General features: G+C 45.2%; 1 protein-coding gene across 7 annotated transcripts in view; it reads left to right on the top strand.

Annotated features, from left to right (window-relative positions):
• Positions 1–259: 259 nt before the first annotated feature.
• LOC106589940 (kinesin-like protein KIF20B) overlaps positions 260–23,107 on the top strand; it is a 60,368-nt gene continuing 37,520 nt past the window's right edge. For 3 of the 7 annotated variants that reach the window (XM_014180397.2, XM_014180396.2, XM_014180391.2), the window contains exons 1-21: positions 260–544; positions 968–1,157; positions 1,307–1,426; positions 2,099–2,237; positions 2,532–2,716; positions 2,856–2,916; positions 3,130–3,339; positions 3,450–3,561; positions 3,713–3,784; positions 3,897–4,043; positions 4,254–4,680; positions 8,229–8,368; positions 8,573–8,696; positions 8,917–9,076; positions 9,400–9,461; positions 9,636–9,746; positions 15,327–15,480; positions 16,128–18,051; positions 18,364–18,502; positions 20,548–20,658; positions 20,853–20,913. In XM_014180397.2, the coding sequence (XP_014035872.2) occupies positions 969–1,157; positions 1,307–1,426; positions 2,099–2,237; positions 2,532–2,716; positions 2,856–2,916; positions 3,130–3,339; positions 3,450–3,561; positions 3,713–3,784; positions 3,897–4,043; positions 4,254–4,680; positions 8,229–8,368; positions 8,573–8,696; positions 8,917–9,076; positions 9,400–9,461; positions 9,636–9,746; positions 15,327–15,480; positions 16,128–18,051; positions 18,364–18,502; positions 20,548–20,658; positions 20,853–20,913 (4,648 nt within the window). In that variant the 5' untranslated portion in view covers positions 260–544; position 968. Of the gene's footprint in view, positions 545–831; positions 851–967; positions 1,158–1,306; positions 1,427–2,098; positions 2,238–2,531; positions 2,717–2,855; positions 2,917–3,129; positions 3,340–3,449; positions 3,562–3,712; positions 3,785–3,896; positions 4,044–4,253; positions 4,681–8,228; positions 8,369–8,572; positions 8,697–8,916; positions 9,077–9,399; positions 9,462–9,635; positions 9,747–15,326; positions 15,481–16,127; positions 18,052–18,363; positions 18,503–20,547; positions 20,659–20,852; positions 20,914–23,107 lie in introns of those variants that run through there. The other 4 variants (XM_045710183.1, XM_014180394.2, XM_014180393.2 and 1 more) reach the window with 4 other exon arrangements.

Here is a 23,107-nt window from a genome sequence, read left to right as displayed (position 1 = left end):
GATCCATTTCCTCCTATCTTAATTTCTAGCCTCCTTTCTTTTATCCCTTCCCCGCCACCCTACCCTTTTGCTCTAATTTCTTCTAACATCCTTTCCTTTCCTCCTATTCTAGTTTCCTTTCCTTCTTCATTTGCTCACATTTCCTTCCCTAACTGTATTTTCTCTTCTCCTTCCCATTCCTAGATCTCAATTCAAGATTGGCTTAAAAAAAAAAAGAATAAAAAAAGAATAATAATAATAATTTAAAAAAAAGATCGTGTTGATGCAGAGATTGAAGTTCAATCATAGGAATGTGGGCGTATGGATAATTTATAATAATCAGAAATACATAGTTATCACACAAAACACTAGATGGAAAAGGTTTGTTTGAAACATAATGAATATCTAAGTCTTCTACGAGCACTTCCGGTAAAAAAAAAACAATCTCTCTCCCGATTGGTCGAATTTAAAAAAGAGACCGCGACAGTTCTGGATGACAACAGAAAACTGTTTTTCGTTGCGAAACATTTTATTTTTTGTTGGGGAAAAACAAAAAGTCTGTCACGTAAGTAGACATTAAAAACCCTAATATCAATAAGAAAAATACTATATATATATTTTTTTTTTCTCATAATGATTCGAATATATAGGGTAAGTTAGTGGTTTTGCATGTCTCTTCCATTATGTTACAAAAAGACTTGACGTTAGCTAGTTAAGTTAGCTGTGTTGGCGTCGCATCGTCGGGAATAGTGTTTAGACAACTTAACTAGCTGTCGGTGCAAATACCAATTTGTTTCGTTAAAGCCAACAACATGTTTTACTCCGCTTGCTAGCAAGTAGTACTTTGATCTGCTTACGTTGAATGTCGAAGGTGATTGTTGTTAGCTAGCTAGTTGCTAGTGTAGAAGGTGCGTTGGTAACTAACTATAGCCAGTGTTTTTTGCTCAACACCTGTTTTCTTTGATCCCACCACATTTATTTGACACAGGATGATGGAATCAGGTTATCACAGCAGATTGGGAAGCGTGGAGAGGGAAATGAACGTCGACGACCTGAGGAAAGACCTTTTATCAGAGTTTCACTCACAGGAGTCATGCCTAGAAGAAAACGAGCACTTGCAGGTGTACCTCCGCATTAGACCGTTCACATCAATTGAAAGTGAAAATGGCGAATCACAGGTAATGTAACACACTGCTCCTCTGGCTTGAAATAGTTTTTTCACAAGAAGCACACACACACGTCAGGTAACAAGAGCCTTGGATAATAACTGTTGACCAAAGTTTAAATTGACCATTGACTCGCTGTCCTTTTGCTGTACAAATTCAAGGAGTGCGTTTCCATTGAGCCCCCAGACAAGGTCCTCCTCAAGGCTCCAAGGACTTCCCTGTCAGCAGGGCTTAGTGACAAATCAGTCCCGCAGACAGCTCAAAGGTTCCAGTTCTCACAGGTCAGTCAGCAGGGCCTGGCAGTGGCTCAGTTGGTAGAGCATGGTGTTTGCAACGACAGGGTTGTGGGTTCGATTCCCACGGGGGACCAGTACAGGGGAAAAAATGTATGAAATCTATGCTTTCACTACTGTAAGTCGCTCTGGAAAAGAGCGTTTGCTAAATGACTAAAATGTAAATGTGTGTGTATATATATATATTTTTTTTGTTGCCTGCCAGCTAAATCTGACGCATTTACGGTAATGGCGATTTTTAAATGTGCACTATCCCTGTAATCAAATCAAATGTATTTATATAGCCCTTCTTACATCAGCTGATATCTCAAAGTGCTGTACAGAAACCCAGCCTAAAACCCCAAACAGCAAGCAATGCAGGTGTAGAAGCACGGTGGCTAGGAAAAACTCCCTAGAAAGGTCAAAACCTAGGAAGAAACCTAGAGAGGAACCAGGCTATGAGGGGTGGACCAGTCCTCTTCTGGCTGTGCCGGGTGGAGATTATAACAGAACATGGCCAAGATGTTCAGATGTTCATAAATGACCAGCATGGTCAAATAATAATAAAACACATTTTAACAAGGTAGAACAAAAACACACATGAAAATAAATAATAACCACGTTTGTAATAAAGGAACAGAAGATGTATCCTCTAACAACACTGTTTATTTTTGTCCTCAGGTCTTGGGGCCAGAAACCTCTCAGAGGGAGATGTTTGATGGCACCGTGAGAAGTCTGGTCAAGGATGTTTTGGAAGGTGGAAATTCTCTGGTTTTCACATACGGAGTCACAAATGCGGGAAAGACGTTCACATTTCTAGGTTTGATTTCTGGATTATTTTTTTTGTTTTTCTTGCCTTGCAGCGTTGTGGAAAGATGCATACTGTTTTGTCATAACATCCTACTTGTACACGAGGGCTAGCCTGAGTTAGCTGTCGCACAGACTCACTGTGTATGAATAACACTGTGAAACACAATCCTTTTTAAAGTCAAATCATATGTTTACCCTTCACCCACTTTCAAACCCTGCTCTTTATGACCAACTCCCACAAACACACTAAGACAACATGATTCACACATTAACAGATCTTCAACACCTGTTGTTTTTTCTTAAGGTCCAGAGGCCAACGCAGGGATCCTCCCCAGGTCTTTGAATGTCATCTTCAACAGCATCGAGGGGCGTGTTTACAACCAGATGACTATCAAGCCACAGCGATGCAGAGAGTTCATCAGGCTCACTAAAGATCAGCAAAGTGAGGAGGCCACTAGCAAGAGAAATCTCTTCAGGCTCCTCAAGGAGGTACAGCATTGGTTTATTAACCTAAATTCATATATATTTTTTTAAATCTTTGTTTTAATTTTTTAAAGCCATTGCATTACTCAACAAGTTTTTCTTTGGGTTTAATAATTTATATTATATCATTGCTCTTCCCCCATAGAGTGATAACCCGAAAAGCTCCACCAGCCAGACAAGCTCCACCAGCCAGACAACCCTGCAAGGCAAGGAGATGCATCATTTATGTGTTCTTACACTACTATGCATGTTCATGTTTTGCATTTATACATGATTGTCACATGTCACATTGCTCTCTCGCTCTCTCGCTCTCGCTCTCGCTCTCTCGAAGTTTGGTGCATCGTTTGTCATCACAACAGACTTCTATCCAACAAGAGGGTTTGTAAACAGTCTAACAGCACCACTTGTTTCTCTGACAGGGTCCACACTAAGTGACATTGAGAGGACTGTGACTGAAGACGCTTTCAGTCTGGTTTTTGACGCACACACCAAGTTCTCAGTCTGGGTGTCCTTCTGTGAAATCTACAACGAGAATATTCACGACTTGCTGGAGCCCATACCGATCGGAGCCCTGAAGAGATCCACGCTGCGGCTGTCGCAGGATGTCAAAGGCAACTCCTTTGTGAAAGGTAACAGATGCATTGGAGGTGTAAAATATTAACCCACAATCCTGTTGTTAAAGCACCACGCTCTACCAACTGAGCTGCAAAGGACCAAATGTTCCTGCGTGTAATTTCAGATCTGAAGTGGATACAAGTGAACAATGCGGAGGAAGCCTACAAGGTGATGAAGCTAGGGAAGAAGAACCAGAGCTTTGCCAGCACAAAGCTAAACCTCCTCTCAAGCAGGAGGTATGATCATTTTTAAGCGCGTCAATACCTTTTTCAATGATTAATTTGAATGTTTCTTTGGGCTGCTACTAACTTGCTTTGAGCCAGGTTCACACAGTAGAGTAGATTTGACTGCTTAATAAAATAAATTCTGTTCCGTTCCTATGCTCAGCCACAGCATATTTTCTGTTCGTATCCTGCGGATTGAAGATGCTAGGATTCCTCGTGTTAACTCTGTCAGCGAGTAAGTGAAATGCATATTTCATTCATTTGCTCACAATAAATATCTTCTATGAGCCCCGTGCAGTATTTGTGGGTGTCTAAGGCAGGGCATTCCCCCCCCCCTTTCTGTTCAGGCTGTCCCTGTGTGACCTGGCTGGGTCTGAGAGGTGTGCTAAAACTCAGAATAAAGGGGAGCGTTTGAAAGAGGCCGGGAACATCAACACTTCCCTGATGACGCTGGGCAAGTGCATCAACGCTTTACGTCAAAGCCAGCAATCCAAGTGAGCCTTGTCTGCTTTTTAACATATGTAATACAGAGTCTACCAAACATTAGGAACGCCTTCCTAATATTGGGGGGTATACATAATCTTTTAGCTGAATCTGCTGCAACTCATTTCTCAGTGCTCTGAGAAGTGTGTTTTTGTTGTACATTGTCCCTGTCCAAATCTAATAAATACATTTTTATATTCTGACCTGCCCCTTGTTGCTAGGCTACCACAGCACATCCCTTTCAGGGAGAGCAAGCTCACCCACTACCTGCAGGGCTTCTTCTGTGGGCGGGGCAAAGCCTGCATGGTAGTCAACATCAACCAGTGTGCCTCCATGTACGACGAGACGATCAACGTGCTCAAGTTCTCCGCTGTGGCTCAGAAGGTGGTGGTGCTGACATCCAAGACCGCCCCTTATCTCGCCGCCAAGACGTCGACCCAGGAACTGTCCATGATCGTCGACCACGCAGACAGGAAGAAACTGTTGGGTCAGCGGAGAAGGAGCTCCCTGGTTGGCTGGGAGACCAGTCTGGAGGATGTGCAGGAGGATGACATGGAAGCGGAGAGCACGACAGAGGACAGCGTGATTGAGGAGACCATGCAAGAAGTGGACGATGACAAGTTTCTCATCGATAAAGATGCTTATGAGGTAAGGGTCTCCCCCTAGCTACTAGGGCTGGGAGTTGCCAGGGACCTCATTACACCCTACTGAGGGCCCTCATTACACCAGGCCTCATTGCACCCGACCTCATTGCACCCTACTGAGGGACCTCATTGCACCCTACTGAGGGACCTCATTGCACCCTACTGAGGGACCTCATTGCACCCTACTGAGGGACCTCATTGCACCCTACTGAGGGACCTCATTGCACCCTACTGAGGGACCTCATTGCACCCTACTGAGGGACCTCATTGCACCCTACTGAGGGACCTCATTGCACCCTACCTCATTGCACCCTACCTCATTGCACCCTACCTCATTGCACCCTACCTCATTGCACCCTACTGAGGGACCTCATTGCACCCTACCTCATTGCACCCTACTGAGAGACCTCATTGCACCCTACCTCATTGCACCCTACTGAGGGACCTCATTGCACCCTACTGAGAGACCTCATTGCACCCTACCTCATTGCACCCTACTGAGAGACCTCATTGCACCCTACCTCATTGCACCCTACTGAGAGACCTCATTGCACCCTACTGAGAGACCTCATTGCACCCTACCTCATTGCACCCTACTGAGGGACCTCATTGCACCCTACTGAGGGACCTCATTGCACCCTACTGAGGGACCTCATTGCACCCTACTGAGGGACCTCATTGCACCCTACTGAGGGACCTCATTGCACCCTACTGAGGGACCTCATTGCACCCTACTGAGGGACCTCATTGCACCCTACTGAGGGACCTCATTGCACCCTACCTCATTGCACCCTACCTCATTGCACCCTACCTCATTGCACCCTACCTCATTGCACCCTACCTCATTGCACCCTACTGAGGGACCTCATTGCACCCTACCTCATTGCACCCTACCTCATTGCACCCTACCTCATTGCACCCTACCTCATTGCACCCTACCTCATTGCACCCTACTGAGGGACCTCATTGCACCCTACTGAGAGACCTCATTGCACCCTACCTCATTACACCCTACTGAGAGACCTCATTGCACCCTACCTCATTGCACCCTACTGAGGGACCTCATTGCACCCTACTGAGAGACCTCATTGCACCCTACCTCATTGCACCCTACTGAGAGACCTCATTGCACCCTACCTCATTGCACCCTACTGAGGGACCTCATTGCACCCTGCTGAGGGACCTCATTGCACCCTGCTGAGGGACCTCATTGCACCCTGCTGAGGGACCTCATTGCACCCTGCTGAGGGACCTCATTGCACCCTGCTGAGGGACCTCATTGCACCCTACCTCATTGCACCCGACTGAAGGACCTCATTGCATGATATTATCACCATACTGGGGTGCCATTACAATATGTGTTGTGATTTGATACTTTGATTATTTTTTTTGCGTTCCGAACATATTGCTCACCACATGTCTGCTGCAGAGGGACAAGAGGGTCATGATAACTAGTTTTGATCAGTTGTGGAAATAAGTGCTGAAAACAAATTGCATTCCTATTTTAAAAGGTGGAGAACAAGCTATGAAGGAAAAATGAGTTTTGGTGCAGGTACAGCCAACTAGCGCAAAAATAATACAGCGACGTTGTCAAAAAGATAATATCACGATATGTAAAATAATACAGCGACGTTGTCAAAAAGATAATATCACGATATGTAACCGGATTGATTTGTTCCCCCATCACTACTAACCTCTGTTTAGTAGTCACCTACATTACCAGGCCCTGATTAGATATTTCGGGAAGATTCAGGCCTACTAATAGTCTCGTAAAGGGACCAGAGTTTTGCCTAATCAGGTCACATTGTCAAAAAACTGGTTACTTTTTATTAATGTGACGTTCACCCAGAACTAAAGTCTTGTATAATTTGGTCAGATGCTTGATTTAATATATACTGCTCAAAAAAATAAAGGGAACACTAAAATAACACATCCTAGATCTGAATGAATGAAATAATCTTATTAAATACTTTTTTCTTTACATAGTTTAATGTGCTGACAACAAAATCACACAAAAATAATCAATGGAAATCCAATTTATCAACCCATGGAGGTCTGGATTTGGAGTCACACTCAAAATTAAAGTGGAAAACCACACTACAGGCTGATCCAACTTTGATGTAATGTCCTTAAAACAAGTCAAAATGAGGCTCAGTAGTGTGTGTGGCCTCCACGTACCTGTATGACCTCCCTACAACGCCTGGGCATGCTCCTGATGAGGTGGCGGATGGTCTCCTGAGGGATCTCCTCCCAGACCTGGACTAAAGCATTCGCCAACTCCTGGACAGTCTGTGGTGCAACGTGGCGTTGGTGGATGGAGCGAGACATGATGTCCCAGATGTGCTCAATTGGATTCAGGTCTGGGGAACGGGCGGGCCAGTCCATAGCATCAATGCCTTCCTCTTGCAGGAACTGCTGACACACTCCAGCCACATGAGGTCTAGCATTGTCTTGCATTAGGAGGAACCCAGGGCCAACCGCACCAGCATATGCTCTCACAAGGGGTCTGAGGATCTCATCTTGGTACCTAACGGCAGTCAGGCTACCTCTGGCGAGCACATGGAGGGCTGTGCGGCCCCCCAAAGAAATGCCACCCCACACCATGACTGACCCACTGCCAAACCGGTCATGCTGGAGGATGTTGCAGGCAGCAGAACGTTCTCCACGGCGTCTCCAGACTGTCATGTCTGTCACATGTGCTCAGTGTGAACCTGCTTTCATCTGTGAAGAGCACAGGGTGCCAGTGGCTAATTTGCCAATCTTGGTGTTCTCTGGCAAATGCCAAACGTCCTGCACGGTGTTGGGCTGTAAGCACAACCCCCACCTGTGGACGTCGGGCCCTCATACCACCCTCATGGAGTCTGTTTCTGACCGTTTGAGCAGACACATGCACATTTGTGGCCTGCTGGAGGTCATTTTGCAGGGCTCTGGCAGTGCTCCTCTTGCCCCTCCTTGCACAAAGGCGGAGGTAGCGGTCCTGCTGCTGGGTTGTTGCCCTCCTACAGCCTCCTCCATGTCTCCTGATGTACTGGCCTGTCTCCTGGTAGCGCCTCCATGCTCTGGACACTACGCTGACAGACGCAGCAAACCTTCTTGCCACAGCTCTCATTGATGTGCCATCCTGGATGAGCTGCACTACCTGAGCCACTTGTGTGGGTTGTAGACTCCGTCTCATGCTACCACTAGAGTGAAAGCACCGCCAGCATTCAAAAGTGACCAAAACATCAGCCAGGAAGCATAGGAACTGAGAAGTGGTCTGTGGTTACCACCTGCAGAACCACTCCTTTATTGGGGGTGTCTTGCTAATTGCCTATAATTTCCACCTGTTGTCTATTCCATTTGCACAACAGCATGTGAAATTTATTGTCAATCAGTGTTGCTTCCTAAGTGGACAGTTTGATTTCACAGAAGTGTGATTGACTTGGAGTTACATTGTGTTGTTTAAGTGTTCCCTTTATTTTTTTGAGCAGTATATATATTTTTTTTAAGTCTGTCAACGAGAGATGAATGTGAAGTTTTTTAAAAATGCTATATGTCTGTCAACCCTTTCAGAGCCAGCTCCTCCAGTTGAAGGAGCTCCGGGAACAACTCCAGAAAGAGAGATCTGAAAACCTGGCGTTGGAATCCCGCATCCGTGACGAGGTCACAAAGGAGTTCTCTGACCTCTTCTCTGAAATGCAGACCGATTACAAGTGAGCTCTTCTCGGCCATTTTGTTTTAAGTCATAATTTTTGTTTGGCTGCTTTAAATAATAATAGATTGGATTTATACATTGCCTTTCTATCAACTGAGGTACTCAAAGCTTTACATAGTAAGGGGGATTTAAAGGTAAATATTTTTATTACATAAAACTGAACAAGCTGTAGCTATAATAACTTGATTTCTGTGTCTTAAAGGGAACGTCTGGCCAAAGAGAAGGAGATTGTCGAGGAGAGAGCGGAGAGGCGTCTAGAGATCCTGAAGAATCTAGTGAACAAGAACACCAGTCAAGGGGAGCTGGACAGAGCAGAGCGAGCCACGGTAATGCGGCCTAACTATAGACACGTTGGCCGTCTAGCAGTGTCAACCTCCATGTTGCCTTGTCTCTTCTGTCACCTGACTTTGCTCATAACTACTCTATTGAGGAAATATATACTATGACATGAGGTCTCACCTAGCTATCTATCTTAAGACGAATGTACGAACTAAGCTGGATAAGAGCTTCTGCTAAATGACTCAAAATGTGTATCGTCTCATGTAGAAGGAGAGCTCGTCGTTGGGAGGCATGTTTGACTCCATGTGCAGTGACCTGGCAGGCATAAAGATGGCGGCTGAGACGGCCAAGACATGTCTGGTGGTCGCCCACCCCAGTAGTGACACCGTCTCCAACCTCTCAGTGCAGCTCCCTGTCGAAACCAATGGTAACCATCTGGCGCCCAGTTGTTTTTCATTCTAGCACTACACAATGGATTCCACTAAGCAAAGGCTTGATGATGATTTGAATCGGGGGGGGGGGTGTGTGTGTAATGTTTAAAAACCAAGATGTGCACCCCAGGACCAGGATTATGAAACACCGTCAGCGTCTGTGGAACTCTGTCAGCGATAACCTGTTAATCATCAGTTTTCAGTATCCATCAATGACATAAGCAGACTGGTTTACCTGATGGGTTTTTTCCAGTGGCTATGAGGGAACATGCTAGGTTTCCTTCTGGTTGATTAGTCCGTTGTCTTCCGTTGATTTCAGAACTGGAAAATGATCGCAGACGAGCACCGCAATCAAAGGAACAGCTTGACGAGGCTAGGAAGGTACTGTCAAATTGTATTTTGGGTGGGGTATTTTTTTGCAGCAAATGGGACTTATTTTTGGTTCTGACTAATCAATCGTGGACAGACTACATACACCACATTGATGCTGCAGTTTTAGTTCTGTGTTAACTGAGAGTCGTACTGACAAACCCTTATTTGTGTTTTTCTCTTGAGTCTCAGGAGCTGAAGTTCTCCGACCTTCTGGAGATGTGTCATGAGAAGGACGAGATGATCTCCTCGCTTCAGAACACCGTGGACCAGCAGGTCAAAGACACTATCAAAGATGTAAGTTCATTTTTAAATGACAAGCGATCAGCCTGTTTCATAACCCAGGGGTTCTCAAACCTTTTGGGGGCCGGGGACCCCTTTTTGTGACAGCAAATTCATCAGGGACCACCCTCGTAATCACAACACATCAAATGTGATTGGTCACATAGACATGATTAGCAGATGTTATTGCGAGTGTTGTGAAATGCTTGTGCTTCTAGTTCCGACAGTGCAGTAATATCTAACAATTCCACAACAACTACCTAATACACACATCTAAGTAAAGGAATGGAATAAGAATATTTTAATATATGGATGAGCAGCATAGGCAAGATGCAATAGATGGCATGTAATGTACAGTTGAAGTTGGAAGCTTACAAACCCAAGCCAAATACATTTAAACTGTTTTTCACAATTCCTGACATTTAATCCTAGTAAACGTTCCCTGTTTTAGGTCAGTTAGGATCACCACTTTATTTTAAGAAGGTGTAATGTCAGAATAATAGTAGAGATTTATTTCAGCTTTTATTTCTTTCATCACATTCCCAGTGGGTCTGAAGTTTACATGCACTCAATTAGTATTTGGTAGCATTGCCTTTAAATTGTTTAACTTGGGTCTAACGTTTCGGTTAGCCTTCCACAAGCTTCCCACAATAAATTGGGTGAATTCTGGCCCATTTATCCTGACAGAGCTGGTATAACTGAGTCAGGTTTGTGGGCCTCCTTGCTCACACACGCCTTTTCAGTTCTGCCCACCCATTTTTCTATGGGATTGAGGTCAGGGCTTTGTGATGGCCACTCCAATACCTTGACTTTGTTGTCCTTAAGCCATTTTGCCACAACTTTGGAAGTATGTTTGGGGGTCATTGTCCATTTGGAAGACCCATTTGCGACCAAGCTTTAACTTCCTGACTGATGTCTTGAGATGTTGCTTCAATATATCCACATCATTTTCTTTCCTAATGATGCCATCTATTTTGTGAAGTGCACCAGTCCCTCCTGCAGCAAAGCACCCCCACAACATGATGCTGCCACCCCCGTGCTTCATGGATGGGGTTCTTTGGCTTGCAAGCATCCCCCCCTTTTTCCTCCTAACATAACGATGGTCATTATGGCCAAACAATTCTATTTTTGTTTCATCAGACCAGAGGATATTTCTTTAAAGTACAGTCTTCGTCCCCATGTGCAGTTGCAAACCATAGTCTGGCTTTTTTATGGCGGCTTTGGAGCAGTGGCTTCTTCCTTGCTGAGCGGCCTTTCAGGTTATGTCGATATAGGACTCGTTTTACTGTGGCTATAGATACTTTTCTACCTGTTTCCTCCAGCATTTTCACAAGGTCCTTTGCTGTTGTTCTGGGATTGATTTGCACCAAAGTACGTTCATCTCTAGGAGACAGAATGCGTCTCCTTCCTGAGTGGTATGACGGCTGCGTGGTCCCATGGTGTTTATACTTGCGTATTATTGTTTGTACAGATGAACGTGGTACCTTCAGGCATTTGGCAATTGCTCCCAAGGATGAACCAGATTTCTGGAGGTCTAGAATTTATTTTCTGAGGTCTTGGCTGATTTATTTTGATTTTTTTTTCCCAATGATGTCAAGCAAAGAGGCACTGAGTTTGAAGGTACAGTGGGGGGAAAAGTATTTGATCCCCTGCTGATTTTGTACATTTGCCCACTTACAAAGAAATGATCAGTCTATAATTTTAATAGTAGGTTTATTTGAACACAGAGACAGAATAACAAAAAATCCAGAAAAACGCATGTCAAATGTTATAAAATGATTTACATTTTAATGAGGGAAATGAGTATTTGACCCCTCTGCAAAACATGACTTAGTACTTGGTGGCAAAACCCTTGTTGGCAATCAGAGGTCAGATGTTTCTTGTAGTTGGCCACCAGGTTTGCACACATCTCAGGAGGGATTTTGTCCCACTCCTCTTTGCAGATCTTCTCCAAGTCATTAAGGTTTCGAGGCTGACGTTTGGCAACTCGAACCTTCAGCTTTCTCCACAGATTTTCTATGGGTTTAAGGTCTGGCGACTGGCAAGACCACTCCAGGACCTTAATGTGCTTCTTCTTGAGCCACTCCTTTGTTGCCTTGGCCGTGTGTTTTGGGTCATTGTCATGCTGGAATACCCATCCACGACCCATTTTCAATGCCCTGGCTGAGGGAAGGAGGTTCTCACCCAAGATTTGACGGTACATGGCCCCGTCCATCGTCCCTTTGATGCGGTGAAGTTGTCCTGTCCCCTTAGCAGAAACACACCCCCAAAGCATAATGTTTCCACCTCCATGTCTGATGGTGTTCTTGGGGTCATAGGCAGCATTCCTCCTCCTCCAAACACGGCGAGTTGAGTTGATGTCAAAGAGCTTCATTTTGGTCTCATCTGACCACAGCACTTTCACCAGTTGTCCTCTGAATCATTCAGATGTTCATTGGCAAACTTCAGACGGGCATGTATATGTATTCTTGAGCAGGGGGACCTTGCGGGCGCTGCAGGATTTCAGTCCTTCATGGCGTAGTGTGTTACCAATTGTTTTCTTGGTGACTATGGTCCCAGCTGCCTTGAGATCATTGACAAGATCCTCCCGTGTAGTTCTGGGCTGATTCCTCACCGTTCTCATGATCATTGCAACTCTACGAGGTGAGATCTTGCATGGAGCCCCAGGCCGAGGGATATTGACAGTTCTTTTGTGTTTCTTCCATTTGCGAATAATTGCACCAACTGTTGTCACCTTCTCACCAAGCTGCTTGGCGATGGTCTTGTAGCCCATTCCAGCCTTGTGTAGGTCTACAATCTTGTCCCTGACACCTTTGGAGAGCTCTTTGGTCTTGGCCATGGTGGAGAGTTTGGAATCTGATTGCTTCTGTGGACAGGTGTCTTTTTTACAGGTAACAAGCTGCGGTTAGGAGCACTCCCTTTAACCTCTCTGGGCCAGTGGGACGCTTGCGTCCCACCTACTCAACAGCCAGTGTAATCCCGTGGCGCGATATTCAAATACCTTAGAAATGCTATTACTTCAATTTCTCAAACATATGACTATTTTACAGCTATTTAAATACAAGACTCTCGTTAATCTAACCACACTGTCCGATTTCAAAAAGGCTTTACAACGAAAGCAAAACATTAGATTATGTCAGCAGAGTACCAAGCCAGAAATAATCAGACACCCATTTTTCAAGCTAGCATATAATATCACATAAACCCAAACCACAGCTAAATGCAGCACTAACCTTTGATCTTCATCAGATGACAATCCTAGGACATTATGTTATACAATACATGCATGTTTTTTTTTCAATCAAGTTCATATTTATATCAAAAAACAGCTTTTTACATTAGCATGTGACTAGCATTCCCACCGAACACTTCCGGTGAATTTACTAAATTACTCACGATAAACGTTCACAAAAAACATAATTATTTTAAGAATTATAGATACAGAACTCCTTTATGCACTCGCTATGTCCGATTTTTAAAATAGCTTTTCGGTGAAAGCACATTTTGCAATATTCTCAGTAGATAGCCCGGCCATCACAGGCTAGCTATTTTGACACTCACCAAGTGTGGTACTCACCAAACTCCGATTTACTATTAGAAAAGTTCGATTACCTTTGCTGTTCTTCGTCAGAATGCACTCCCAGGACTTCTACTTCAATAACAAATGTTGGTTTGGTTCCAAATAATCCATAGTTATATCCAAATAGCAACGTTTTGTTCGTGCGTTCAAGACACTATCCGAAGGGTGACGCGTTTCGTGACAAAAAAATTCTAAATATTCCATTACTGTACTTCGAAGCATGTCAACCGCTGTTTAAAATCAATTTTTATGCTATTTTTCTCGTAAAAAAGCGATAATATTCCGACCGGGAGTCGTTGTTTTCGTTCAAAGAGAGAGAAAGTAAACATGGTGTCGGCTCGTGCACGCGCCTCCAGTCTCATTGTTCTCTGATCGACCACTATCCAAATGCGCTAATGTTTTTCAGCCATGGCCTGCAAAGCCACCATTCATTGTTCTGGGGCCTTCTGAGAGCCTACGGGAGCGTTAGAAAATGTCACGTTATGCCAGAGATCCCCTGTTTTGGTTAGAGATGATCAAGAAGGCCAAGAATTAGTCAGAGCGCTTCCTGTTTGGAATCTTCTCAGGTTTTGGCCTGCCATATGAGTTCTGTTATACTCAGACACCATTCAAACAGTTTTAGAAACTTTAGGGTGTTTTCTATCCAAATCAAACAATTATGTGCATATTCTAGTTACTGGGCAGCAGTAGTAACCAGATTAAATCGGGTAAGTTTTTTTATCCGGCCGTGCAAATACTGCCCCCTATCCCCAACAGGTTAAGAGTGTGCTCCTTATCTCAGCTCGTTACCTGTATAAAAGACACCTGGGAGCCAGAAATCTTTCTGATTGAGAGGTGGTCAAATACTCATTTCCCTCATTAAAATGCTGATCAATTTCTGACATGTGTTTTTCTGGATATTTTTGTTATTCTGTCTCTCACTGTTCAAATAAACCTACCATTAAAATTATAGACTGATCCTTTCTTTGTCAGTGGGCAAATGTACAAAATCACCAGGGGATCAAATACTCTTTTCCCCCACTGTAGGCCTTGAAATACACTAATTGGAGGAGTACCTGTGGATGTATGTAAACTTCTGACCCACTGGAATTGTGATGCATTGAAATAATCTGTTTGTAAACAATTGTTGGAAAAATTACTTGTGTCATGCACAAAGTAGATGTCCTAAACAACTTGCCAAAACTATAGTTTGTTAACAAGAAATTTGTGGAGTGGATGAAAAACGAGTTTTAATGACTCCAACCTAAGTGTATGTAAACTTCTGACTTCAACTGTACATATGAGATGAGTAATGCAAGGTATGTAAACATTAAAGTGACTAGTAATCCATTTTATTGAAGTGGCCAATGATTTCAAGTCTGTATGTAGGCAGCAGCCTCTCTGTGTGTTAGTGATGAACATAATTCCATATGAGTACTGCTATGACTTTAGCAGTGCATCATGGCTGGACGAACCAAGTCTCAGACCCTGGGAAGGAATATATTTTATTTTTTATTTTTTAAAGGCCCATGTCTTGGCATCAGAATATTGCATTTCGACACATTTTGTGATGGTGCATAGTTGTAAAATTTACTGTGGATACCAATATCCCTGTGAGCCACCAAGGCCCGTGTTACTCCGGGTTAAGAACATGCATTGTAAATTAATAATACTCTAATACACCCTCTTAACTTATTCCATGGATGTGTTGCCAAAATGTGTTTAATCTGTTAGTAATATATATATATATATATATATATATATATATATTATTTTTAAATCTGAACGTTGACCCCCTGCAGTAACTAGCCGACCCCACTTTGAGAACATCTGTCATGCGCCATATTTGACAATACCTCTCCCATTTTATAGCTCACTGGTGCCAATTTCCCATCCAAATGTGACCTTTTTTATAAATGCTCATATCCAGAACGTGCCTTTTTTTAAAATATATTTTTTTTATATTCCAGCTTGAGTAGGCCATGCTAGATGTTTTAACACCGTTGTTGGGGTGGGGGGGGGGGTGTCCTTGACAGAAGACTACATTCGACGGCATCAAGGATGAGCTCCTGCGTCTGAAGAGCAGCTGCACTTGCTCCAGAGGGGAGAAGCGCAGCTCTCGCACAGAGAGCCGCAAACGGCTGGTGGATCTCCAGCCGGACCTGGAGGAACAGCCCCCCAGCAAGAAAGGTATGGGGTTGGCTCCGAGCACTGCCGGGATGTCCCTCCCACCGTTTGTGGGGGGAGAACAGGGGGGAGAGAGTAATGCCAGAGGTCGCAAAAACATCCGCTCGAAAAGGCGGCTGTCTGCGCTCCAGAAGTAATGCTGCCTCAACTTCCTTATGGATAAATGCTTCTATTCCTCATGTGTTTTTTTTTTTTTTTAAAGTGGTTGTCGTATTCATGATTTTAAACCATAATAAACCGTTTTTTTGTTGGTTTTCTGTACTCAGACATTTTTTTTTTTTAAAACATTGTACAGCTGTGGAAGGATTTGAGGTGTCACGTCATTAGTAGAGAAACCATGTTCTGAGAAATGGTCTTCACTAACCATACTCGCTAATATGGACTTAGAAACGTTTTATTTTCCAATATCAATTGCTGACCAAAATTGCAATGTGTCCAGTTGTTTGCTGTTTAGCAAACCAACTAGCCCTAATCCTATTCCACTGGCTAACGCTTAAGGACAGAACACCAGATCCATTCAGTTAAATACTGTTAAGCATCTCGTTAACCTAAACTAACATCCCACCATACCTCAGATCATCCTATTATAATATGCTTTGTTTGCAACGCCTTTTAGAGATGACTCATCAGATGTCCTGCTTCTTTGTTAGGTTTCCATGGGGAGGGTAGTGGAGAGGACGAGAAGATGGACAGATTGTGCTGGGAGCAGGTGGTGAAATCCTCAGAAGTGGCGGGACTAGTAGAGACTCTGCAGCTTGACCAGGTAGCACACGAAGAGGGTGACTTGAAAGTGCAGGAGGTGAATATCTCCTGTATGAAGGCACATGAGCTGGAGGTGCAGACGCGTGCTCGCGAGGAGGCCCTGTCCGTGGTGGTGGAGGAGGCGGCGGTGGCGGCGGCGAGGAGGGAGAATGCCAGGCTGCTCCAGGAACGGGAAGACTTGCAGCGGGAGATGCGCATACTTCGAGGGGAATCCCAGGCTCTAATTGGGAAGCTGCAGGCCATGGAGAGGGAGGTCAGTCTGCAGACAGCCAGAGCAGAAAAGGCTGCAGAGGACCGACAGGCCACGCATGACCACGAGGTCAGAGAGAAAACTGCCCTGATTGACTCCCTGATACAGGAAGTGACACGCCTAGGGAAGGAAGTCGTGACCTCTCAAGCTGCGTCGGGAGCACAAAGGGACAGCAGGCTTCTCAGAGACAAGATGGCGGAACTGAAGAGGGAATGCTCAGAGGCCCTAGAGGAGAGGCTCCTGCTGAAAGAGAAACTGGCCCAACAGCAGATCTCTGAACAGGAGCTGAAAGAGGAACTGGCCCAACAGCAGATCTCTGAACAGGAGCTGAAAGAGAAACTGGCCCAACAGCAGATCTCCGAACAGGAGCTGAAAGAGAAACTGGCCCAACAGCAGATCTCCGAACAGGAGCTGAAAGAGAAACTGGCCCAACAGCAGATCTCCGAACAGGAGCTGAAAGAGAAACTGGCCCAACAGCAGATCTCCGAACAGGAGCTGAAAGAGAAACTGGCCCAACAGCAGATCTCCGAACAGGAGCTGAAAGAGAAACTGGCCCAACAGCAGATCTCCGAACAGGAGCTGAAAGAGAAACTGGCCCAACAGCAGATCTCCGAACAGGAGCTGAAAGAGAAACTGGCCCAACAGCAGATCTCCGAACAGGAGCTGAAAGAGAAACTGGCCCAACAGCAGATCTCCGAACAGGAGCTGAAAGAGAAACTGGCCCAACAGCAGATCTCCGAACAGGAGCTGAAAGAGAAACTGGCCCAACAGCAGATCTCCGAACAGGAGCTGAAAGAGAAACTGGCCCAACAGCAGATCTCCGAACAGGAGCTGAAAGAGAAACTGGCCCAACAGCAGATCTCCGAACAGGAGCTGAAAGAGAAACTGGCCCAACAGCAGATCTCCGAACAGGAGCTGAAAGAGAAACTGGCCCAACAGCAGATCTCCGAACAGGAGCTGAAAGAGAAACTGGCCCAACAGCAGATCTCCGAACAGGAGCTGAAAGAGAAACTGGCCCAACAGCAGATCTCCGAACAGGAGCTGAAAGAGAAACTGGCCCAACAGCAGATCTCCGAACAGGAGCTGAAAGAGAAACTGGCCCAACAGGAATTGACCTTGGAGCAGCTCAAGGTGGAAATGGAGGCTAAAGAAGAGGCCCACGTTGACAGCAAAAACTCTGTATCTGAGAGAGAGACCGCTGAGGGCCTGAGGAAACTAAACTCTGATCTGGAGGCTGAGGTCGTGACCTTGAAGGGAAAGATGGCCTATCTGGAGGGAGAGGAGCGCACCCGCCAAATGGAGAGGGAGGTGGCTGTAACCGTGTCCCAAACGGAGAGAGTGGCAGAGTTGGAGAAGATACTGTTCGAGAAGGAGGCGGAGGTGTCGGGCCTGCAGAGGAGCCTGCGGGAGGTGCAGGAGAGGTGGGAGGATGAGGAGACCGCTGCGGTGCAGGAGGCTCGTAGGAGGGAGGTGGAGAGGAGGAGGGAGCTGCTGGCCGTGGCTGAGGAGGCCATCGCTCAGAAGGACGCTGAGCTGAAGAAGAGAGCCCAGGACATCACCAGGTTAGTGGGCTGGCTGGAACCATTCACTATGGCTAGTGGGGAAGCCTACGTGCCAATCCTAAATCATCCTCTAAACCCTATGCACGTGTGGAGATCTGAGAGGATTTGATTGGTGTATGCAGTACGGTGACAGTTCCACCTAGCCTATCAGAGGGCAAGGTGCAGCTATTACAAGATTGATTACAAGTGTTTCCTCAGATCTCTACAAGTCTATAGGGCACCGGGTTTCTTTATTTTCCCTGCTCATCCTGACTGTTAAACCTCTCTAATATAGTGGTGTTTTAAGTTAATCTCATGTGTTTGTGACCACAGATTGAAGGAGACCATTAAACTTGACTCGGACAAAGTGAAGATTTTGAGCTTGGACCTTGAGAGGAAAGACGATGACATTTCTGATCTCAAAGAGAAGCTGGCTGACTCTAAAAAACAGATACAGCAAGTTCAAAAGGAGGTAAAGGCTGATAAGATTTATATATTTTTTTCATGCAAGAGAGTAATATACAGTATATACACACACAAGTATGTGGACACCTGCTCGTCGAACATCTCATTCCAAAATCATGGGCATTAATATGGAGTTGGTCCCCCCCTTTTGCTGCTATAACAGCCTCCACTCTTCTGGAAAGGCTTTCCACTAGATGTTGGAACATTGCTGAGGGGACTTGCTTCCATTCAGCCACAAGAGCATCAGTGAGGTTGGGCACTGATGTTGGGCGATTAGGCCTGGCTCGCAAATTCATCCCCAAGGTGTTTGATGGGGTTAAGGTCAGGGATCTGTGCAGGCCAGTCAAGTTCTTCCACATCGAACTCGACAAACCATTTCTGTATGGACCTCTCGCTTTATGTTCGGGGACATTGTCATGCTGAAACAGGAAAGGGACTTCCCCAAACTGCTGCCACAAAGTTGGAGGCACAGAATCGTCTAGAATGTCATGGTATGTTGTAGCGTTAAGATTTCCCTTCACTGGAACTAAGGGGCCCGAACCATGAAAAACAGCCCCAGACCCTTATTCCTCCTCCACCAAACTTTACAGTTGGCACTATGCATTCGGGCAGGTAGCGTTCTCCTTGCGTCCGCCAAATCCAGATTTGTCCATCAGACTGCCAGATGATGAAGTGTGATTTATCTCTCCAGAGAACTAATTTTCACTGCTCCAGAGTCCAATGGCGGTGAGCTTTACACCACTCCAGCCAACGCTTGGCATTGCGTATGGTGATCTTAGGCTTGTGTGCGGCTGCTCGGCAATGGAAACCCATTTCGTGAAGCGTCCGACAAACAGTTATTGTGCTGACGTTGCTTCAAGAAGTAATTTGAAACTTGGTAGTGAGGGTTGCCACCGAGGGGCAGACTATTTTTACGCGCTTCAGCACTTGGTGGTCCCATTCTGTGAGCTTGTGTGGCCTACCACTTCTCGGCTGAGCCGTTGTTGCTCCTAGACCTTTTCATTTACATTTAAGTCATTTAGCAGACGCTCTTATCCAGAGCGACTTACAAATTGGTGCAATCACCTTATGATATCCAGTGGAACAACCACTCTACAATAGTGCAGCTAAATCATTTGGGGGGGGGGGGGGTTAGAAGGATTACTTTATCCTATCCCAGGTATTCCTTAAAGAGGTGGGGTTTCAGGTGTTAGGTTCTAATTCTGAGTAAAACACTCAACGGACATTTATGAAAGCTTAACCAAGTTTAATTCTTCCCAGAGGATCAATACAGCTGCATTAGACAAACATTATCAGACAAGGTCTGGTATTTAACCGTTCCTCATAGGCTGAGTCTCCTCCTACACATCTCTATAAACATCGTTCTTTACTGCTGGGCAGGACACTAGTGATACGAGCCATAAACTTTTCTTTCCCCCTTAACGTGACCTGACCTCGACACCCTTCATCACTAATCCATGGCTCGCTCCCCTTTATCAATGCCTGCCACATGTAATCAATCCCCAGCACTTAACACATTCCAAGCTTAATTGTACAGACTGTATACCTTCCTCCTATAACCATTAACTTCTGGTGTAGACCCTCTAAACCTCAGCCCATCCCTCGGTGACATGAATAAGTACATTTCCTACCCTCAGAACCCGACACACAGTTGACCGGGGGTAGCTCAAGCAGGGCAGAAATTTGACGACATGACTTGTTTGGAATGGGAACATCCTATGACTGTGCTGCGTTGAAAGTCACTGAGCTCTTTAGTACGGGCCATTCTACTGCCAATGTTTTGTCTATGGAAATTGCATGGCTGTGTGCTTTATTTTTTAATATTTTATATACACCTGTCAACAATGGGTGCGGCTGAAATGGATAAATCCACTCATTTTGTACGGGTGTCCACATACTTTTTGTAATGTAGTTGGTGAATAATTCTACACGTAATCACTATTAATAACATATTAAACACTAGTAATACAATACGAATAACACATTAAACACTTAAATAACGTATCAAAGACTTGATAACGTGTGCCCTTTTTTTTGTTATCCTTACCCAAGATCACCTTGGAGAAATCTCTGAAACTTAAACTGCAGGACTTGGAGAAAGTGAAGAAACAGCAGCAAGCAGACTTGGCTAATAAAGACCGGACCATACACCAACTGAAAACTGTATGTTGTGTACTCTCTGGGTTATTTTCATTCTAACAAAGAGGTGTGTGTGTGTGTGTGTGTGTGTGTGTGTGTGTGTGTGTGTGTGTGTGTGTGTGTGTGTGTGTGTGTGTGTGTGTGTGTGTGTGTGTGTGTGTGTGTGTGTGTGTTATGTATGTATGCCCTTGTTGTTGACCGGCTCTTCCTCTATCCAGGAACATTCCGCTGACTCGAAGTCTGAGGAGAACTTAAAGCTTTATCAGAACGCCTGCAAAGGTACATGGCTCAGTACTGTTCTACTGTTATGTGTTTTTGAAATCTGTCTTCCCCGACTACTTAGTAAAACTGTGTACTAATCGTCCTATAGACTCTTTAGAACACACTGTTCTAAAAATCTATGCCTGTTTTACTCGCAAATATCAACATGTGAGACTTATGCACACTGAGAACGCATCTAATGCAGTGTTACTGAGGCACGCTGAGAATAGTGTTACTGAGGCACGCTGAGAATAGTGTTACTGAAGCACGCTGAGAATAGTGTTACTGGGGCACGCTGAGAATAGTGTTACTGGGGCACGCTGAGAATAGTGTTACTGGGGCACGCTGAGAATAGTGTTACTGGGGCACGCTGAGAATAGTGTTACTGGGGCACGCTGAGAATAGTGTTACTGGGGCACGCTGAGAATAGTGTTACTGGGGCACGCTGAGAATAGTGTTACTGGGGCACGCTGAGAATAGTGTTACTGGGGCACGCTGAGAATAGTGTTACTGGGGCACGCTGAGAATAGTGTTACTGGGGCACGCTGAGAATAGTGTTACTGGGGCACGCTGAGAATAGTGTTACTGGGGCACGCTGAGAATAGTGTTACTGGGGCACGCTGAGAATAGTGTTACTGGGGCACGCTGAGAATAGTGTTACTGGGGCACGCTGAGAATAGTGTTACTGGGGCACGCTGAGAATAGTGTTACTGGGGCACGCTGAGAATAGTGTTACTGGGGCACGCTGAGAATAGTGTTACTGGGGCACGCTGAGAATAGTGTTACTGGGGCACGCTGAGAATAGTGTTACTGAGGCACGCTGAGAATAGTGTTACTGAGGCACGCTGAGAATAGTGTTACTGAGGCACGCTGAGAATAGTGTTACTGAGGCACGCTGAGAATAGTGTTACTGAGGCACGCTGAGAATAGTGTTACTGGGGCACGCTGAGAATAGTGTTACTGGGGCACGCTGAGAATAGTGTTACTGGGGCACGCTGAGAATAGTGTTACTGGGGCACGCTGAGAATAGTGTTACTGGGGCACGCTGAGAATAGTGTTACTGGGGCACGCTGAGAATAGTGTTACTGGGGCACGCTGAGAATAGTGTTACTGGGGCACGCTGAGAATAGTGTTACTGGGGCACGCTGAGAATAGTGTTACTGGGGCACGCTGAGAATAGTGTTACTGAGGCACGCTGAGAATAGTGTTACTGAGGCACGCTGAGAATAGTGTTACTGAGGCACGCTGATAATAGTGTTACTGAGGCACGCTGAGAATAGTGTTACTGAGGCACGCTGAGAATAGTGTTACTGAGGCACGCTGAGAATAGTGTTACTGAGGCACGCTGAGAATAGTGTTACTGAGGCACGCTGAGAATAGTGTTACTGAGGCACGCTGAGAATAGTGTTACTGAGGCACGCTGAGAATAGTGTTACTGAGGCACGCTGAGAATAGTGTTACTGAGGCACGCTGAGAATAGTGTTACTGAGGCACGCTGAGAATAGTGTTACTGAGGCACGCTGAGAATAGTGTTACTGAGGCACGCTGAGAATAGTGTTACTGAGGCACGCTGAGAATAGTGTTACTGAGGCACGCTGAGAATAGTGTTACTGAGGCACGCTGAGAATAGAGTGTTACTCGGGCACGCTGAGAATGCAGTGTTACTCGGGCACGCTGAGAATGCAGTGTTACTCGGGCACGCTGAGAAGGCATCATCTAATGCAGTGTCCCCACTCCAGTACCCCCACCAACAGCACACTTTTTATTGTATCCCCGGACAAACTCACCTGATTCAACTCATTGAGGGCTTGATGATGATAAATTGACAAGTTGAATCAGGTGTGTTTGTCTGGGGCTACAATAAAATGTGTACTGTTGGGGGGACTGGAGTTGGGAAACAATGATCTAATGCGCAATTTTGTGTTTTCCTGATTTGTTTATTTTTTTTGGTACAGCCATTCCCCTTATCTGATTATTAGACACGTGGGTCTGAAAATATGCTTTTCCTCCAATAGCATGCAGAGAATTATATTACTGTAGATGAAAGCCAAAATGAGTTTCCACATCTTGGCATTTTTAAAGCATTACTTTAAGTTTCAAAATTGCACATACTAGAAAACGTTCTATTTCCACATACCCAAAATGGCTACTATTTAGAATGCAAGTACAAGTATTGGAACACGGTCATAGTGTTGACTACACACGGTAGTTC

Source organism: Salmo salar, chromosome ssa28 (assembly GCF_905237065.1).
Source record: "Salmo salar chromosome ssa28, Ssal_v3.1, whole genome shotgun sequence".
Taxonomy (NCBI): domain Eukaryota; kingdom Metazoa; phylum Chordata; class Actinopteri; order Salmoniformes; family Salmonidae; genus Salmo; species Salmo salar.
Note: the sequence above shows the minus strand (reverse complement) of the source record. Positions and strands in the feature narration are given on the sequence as shown.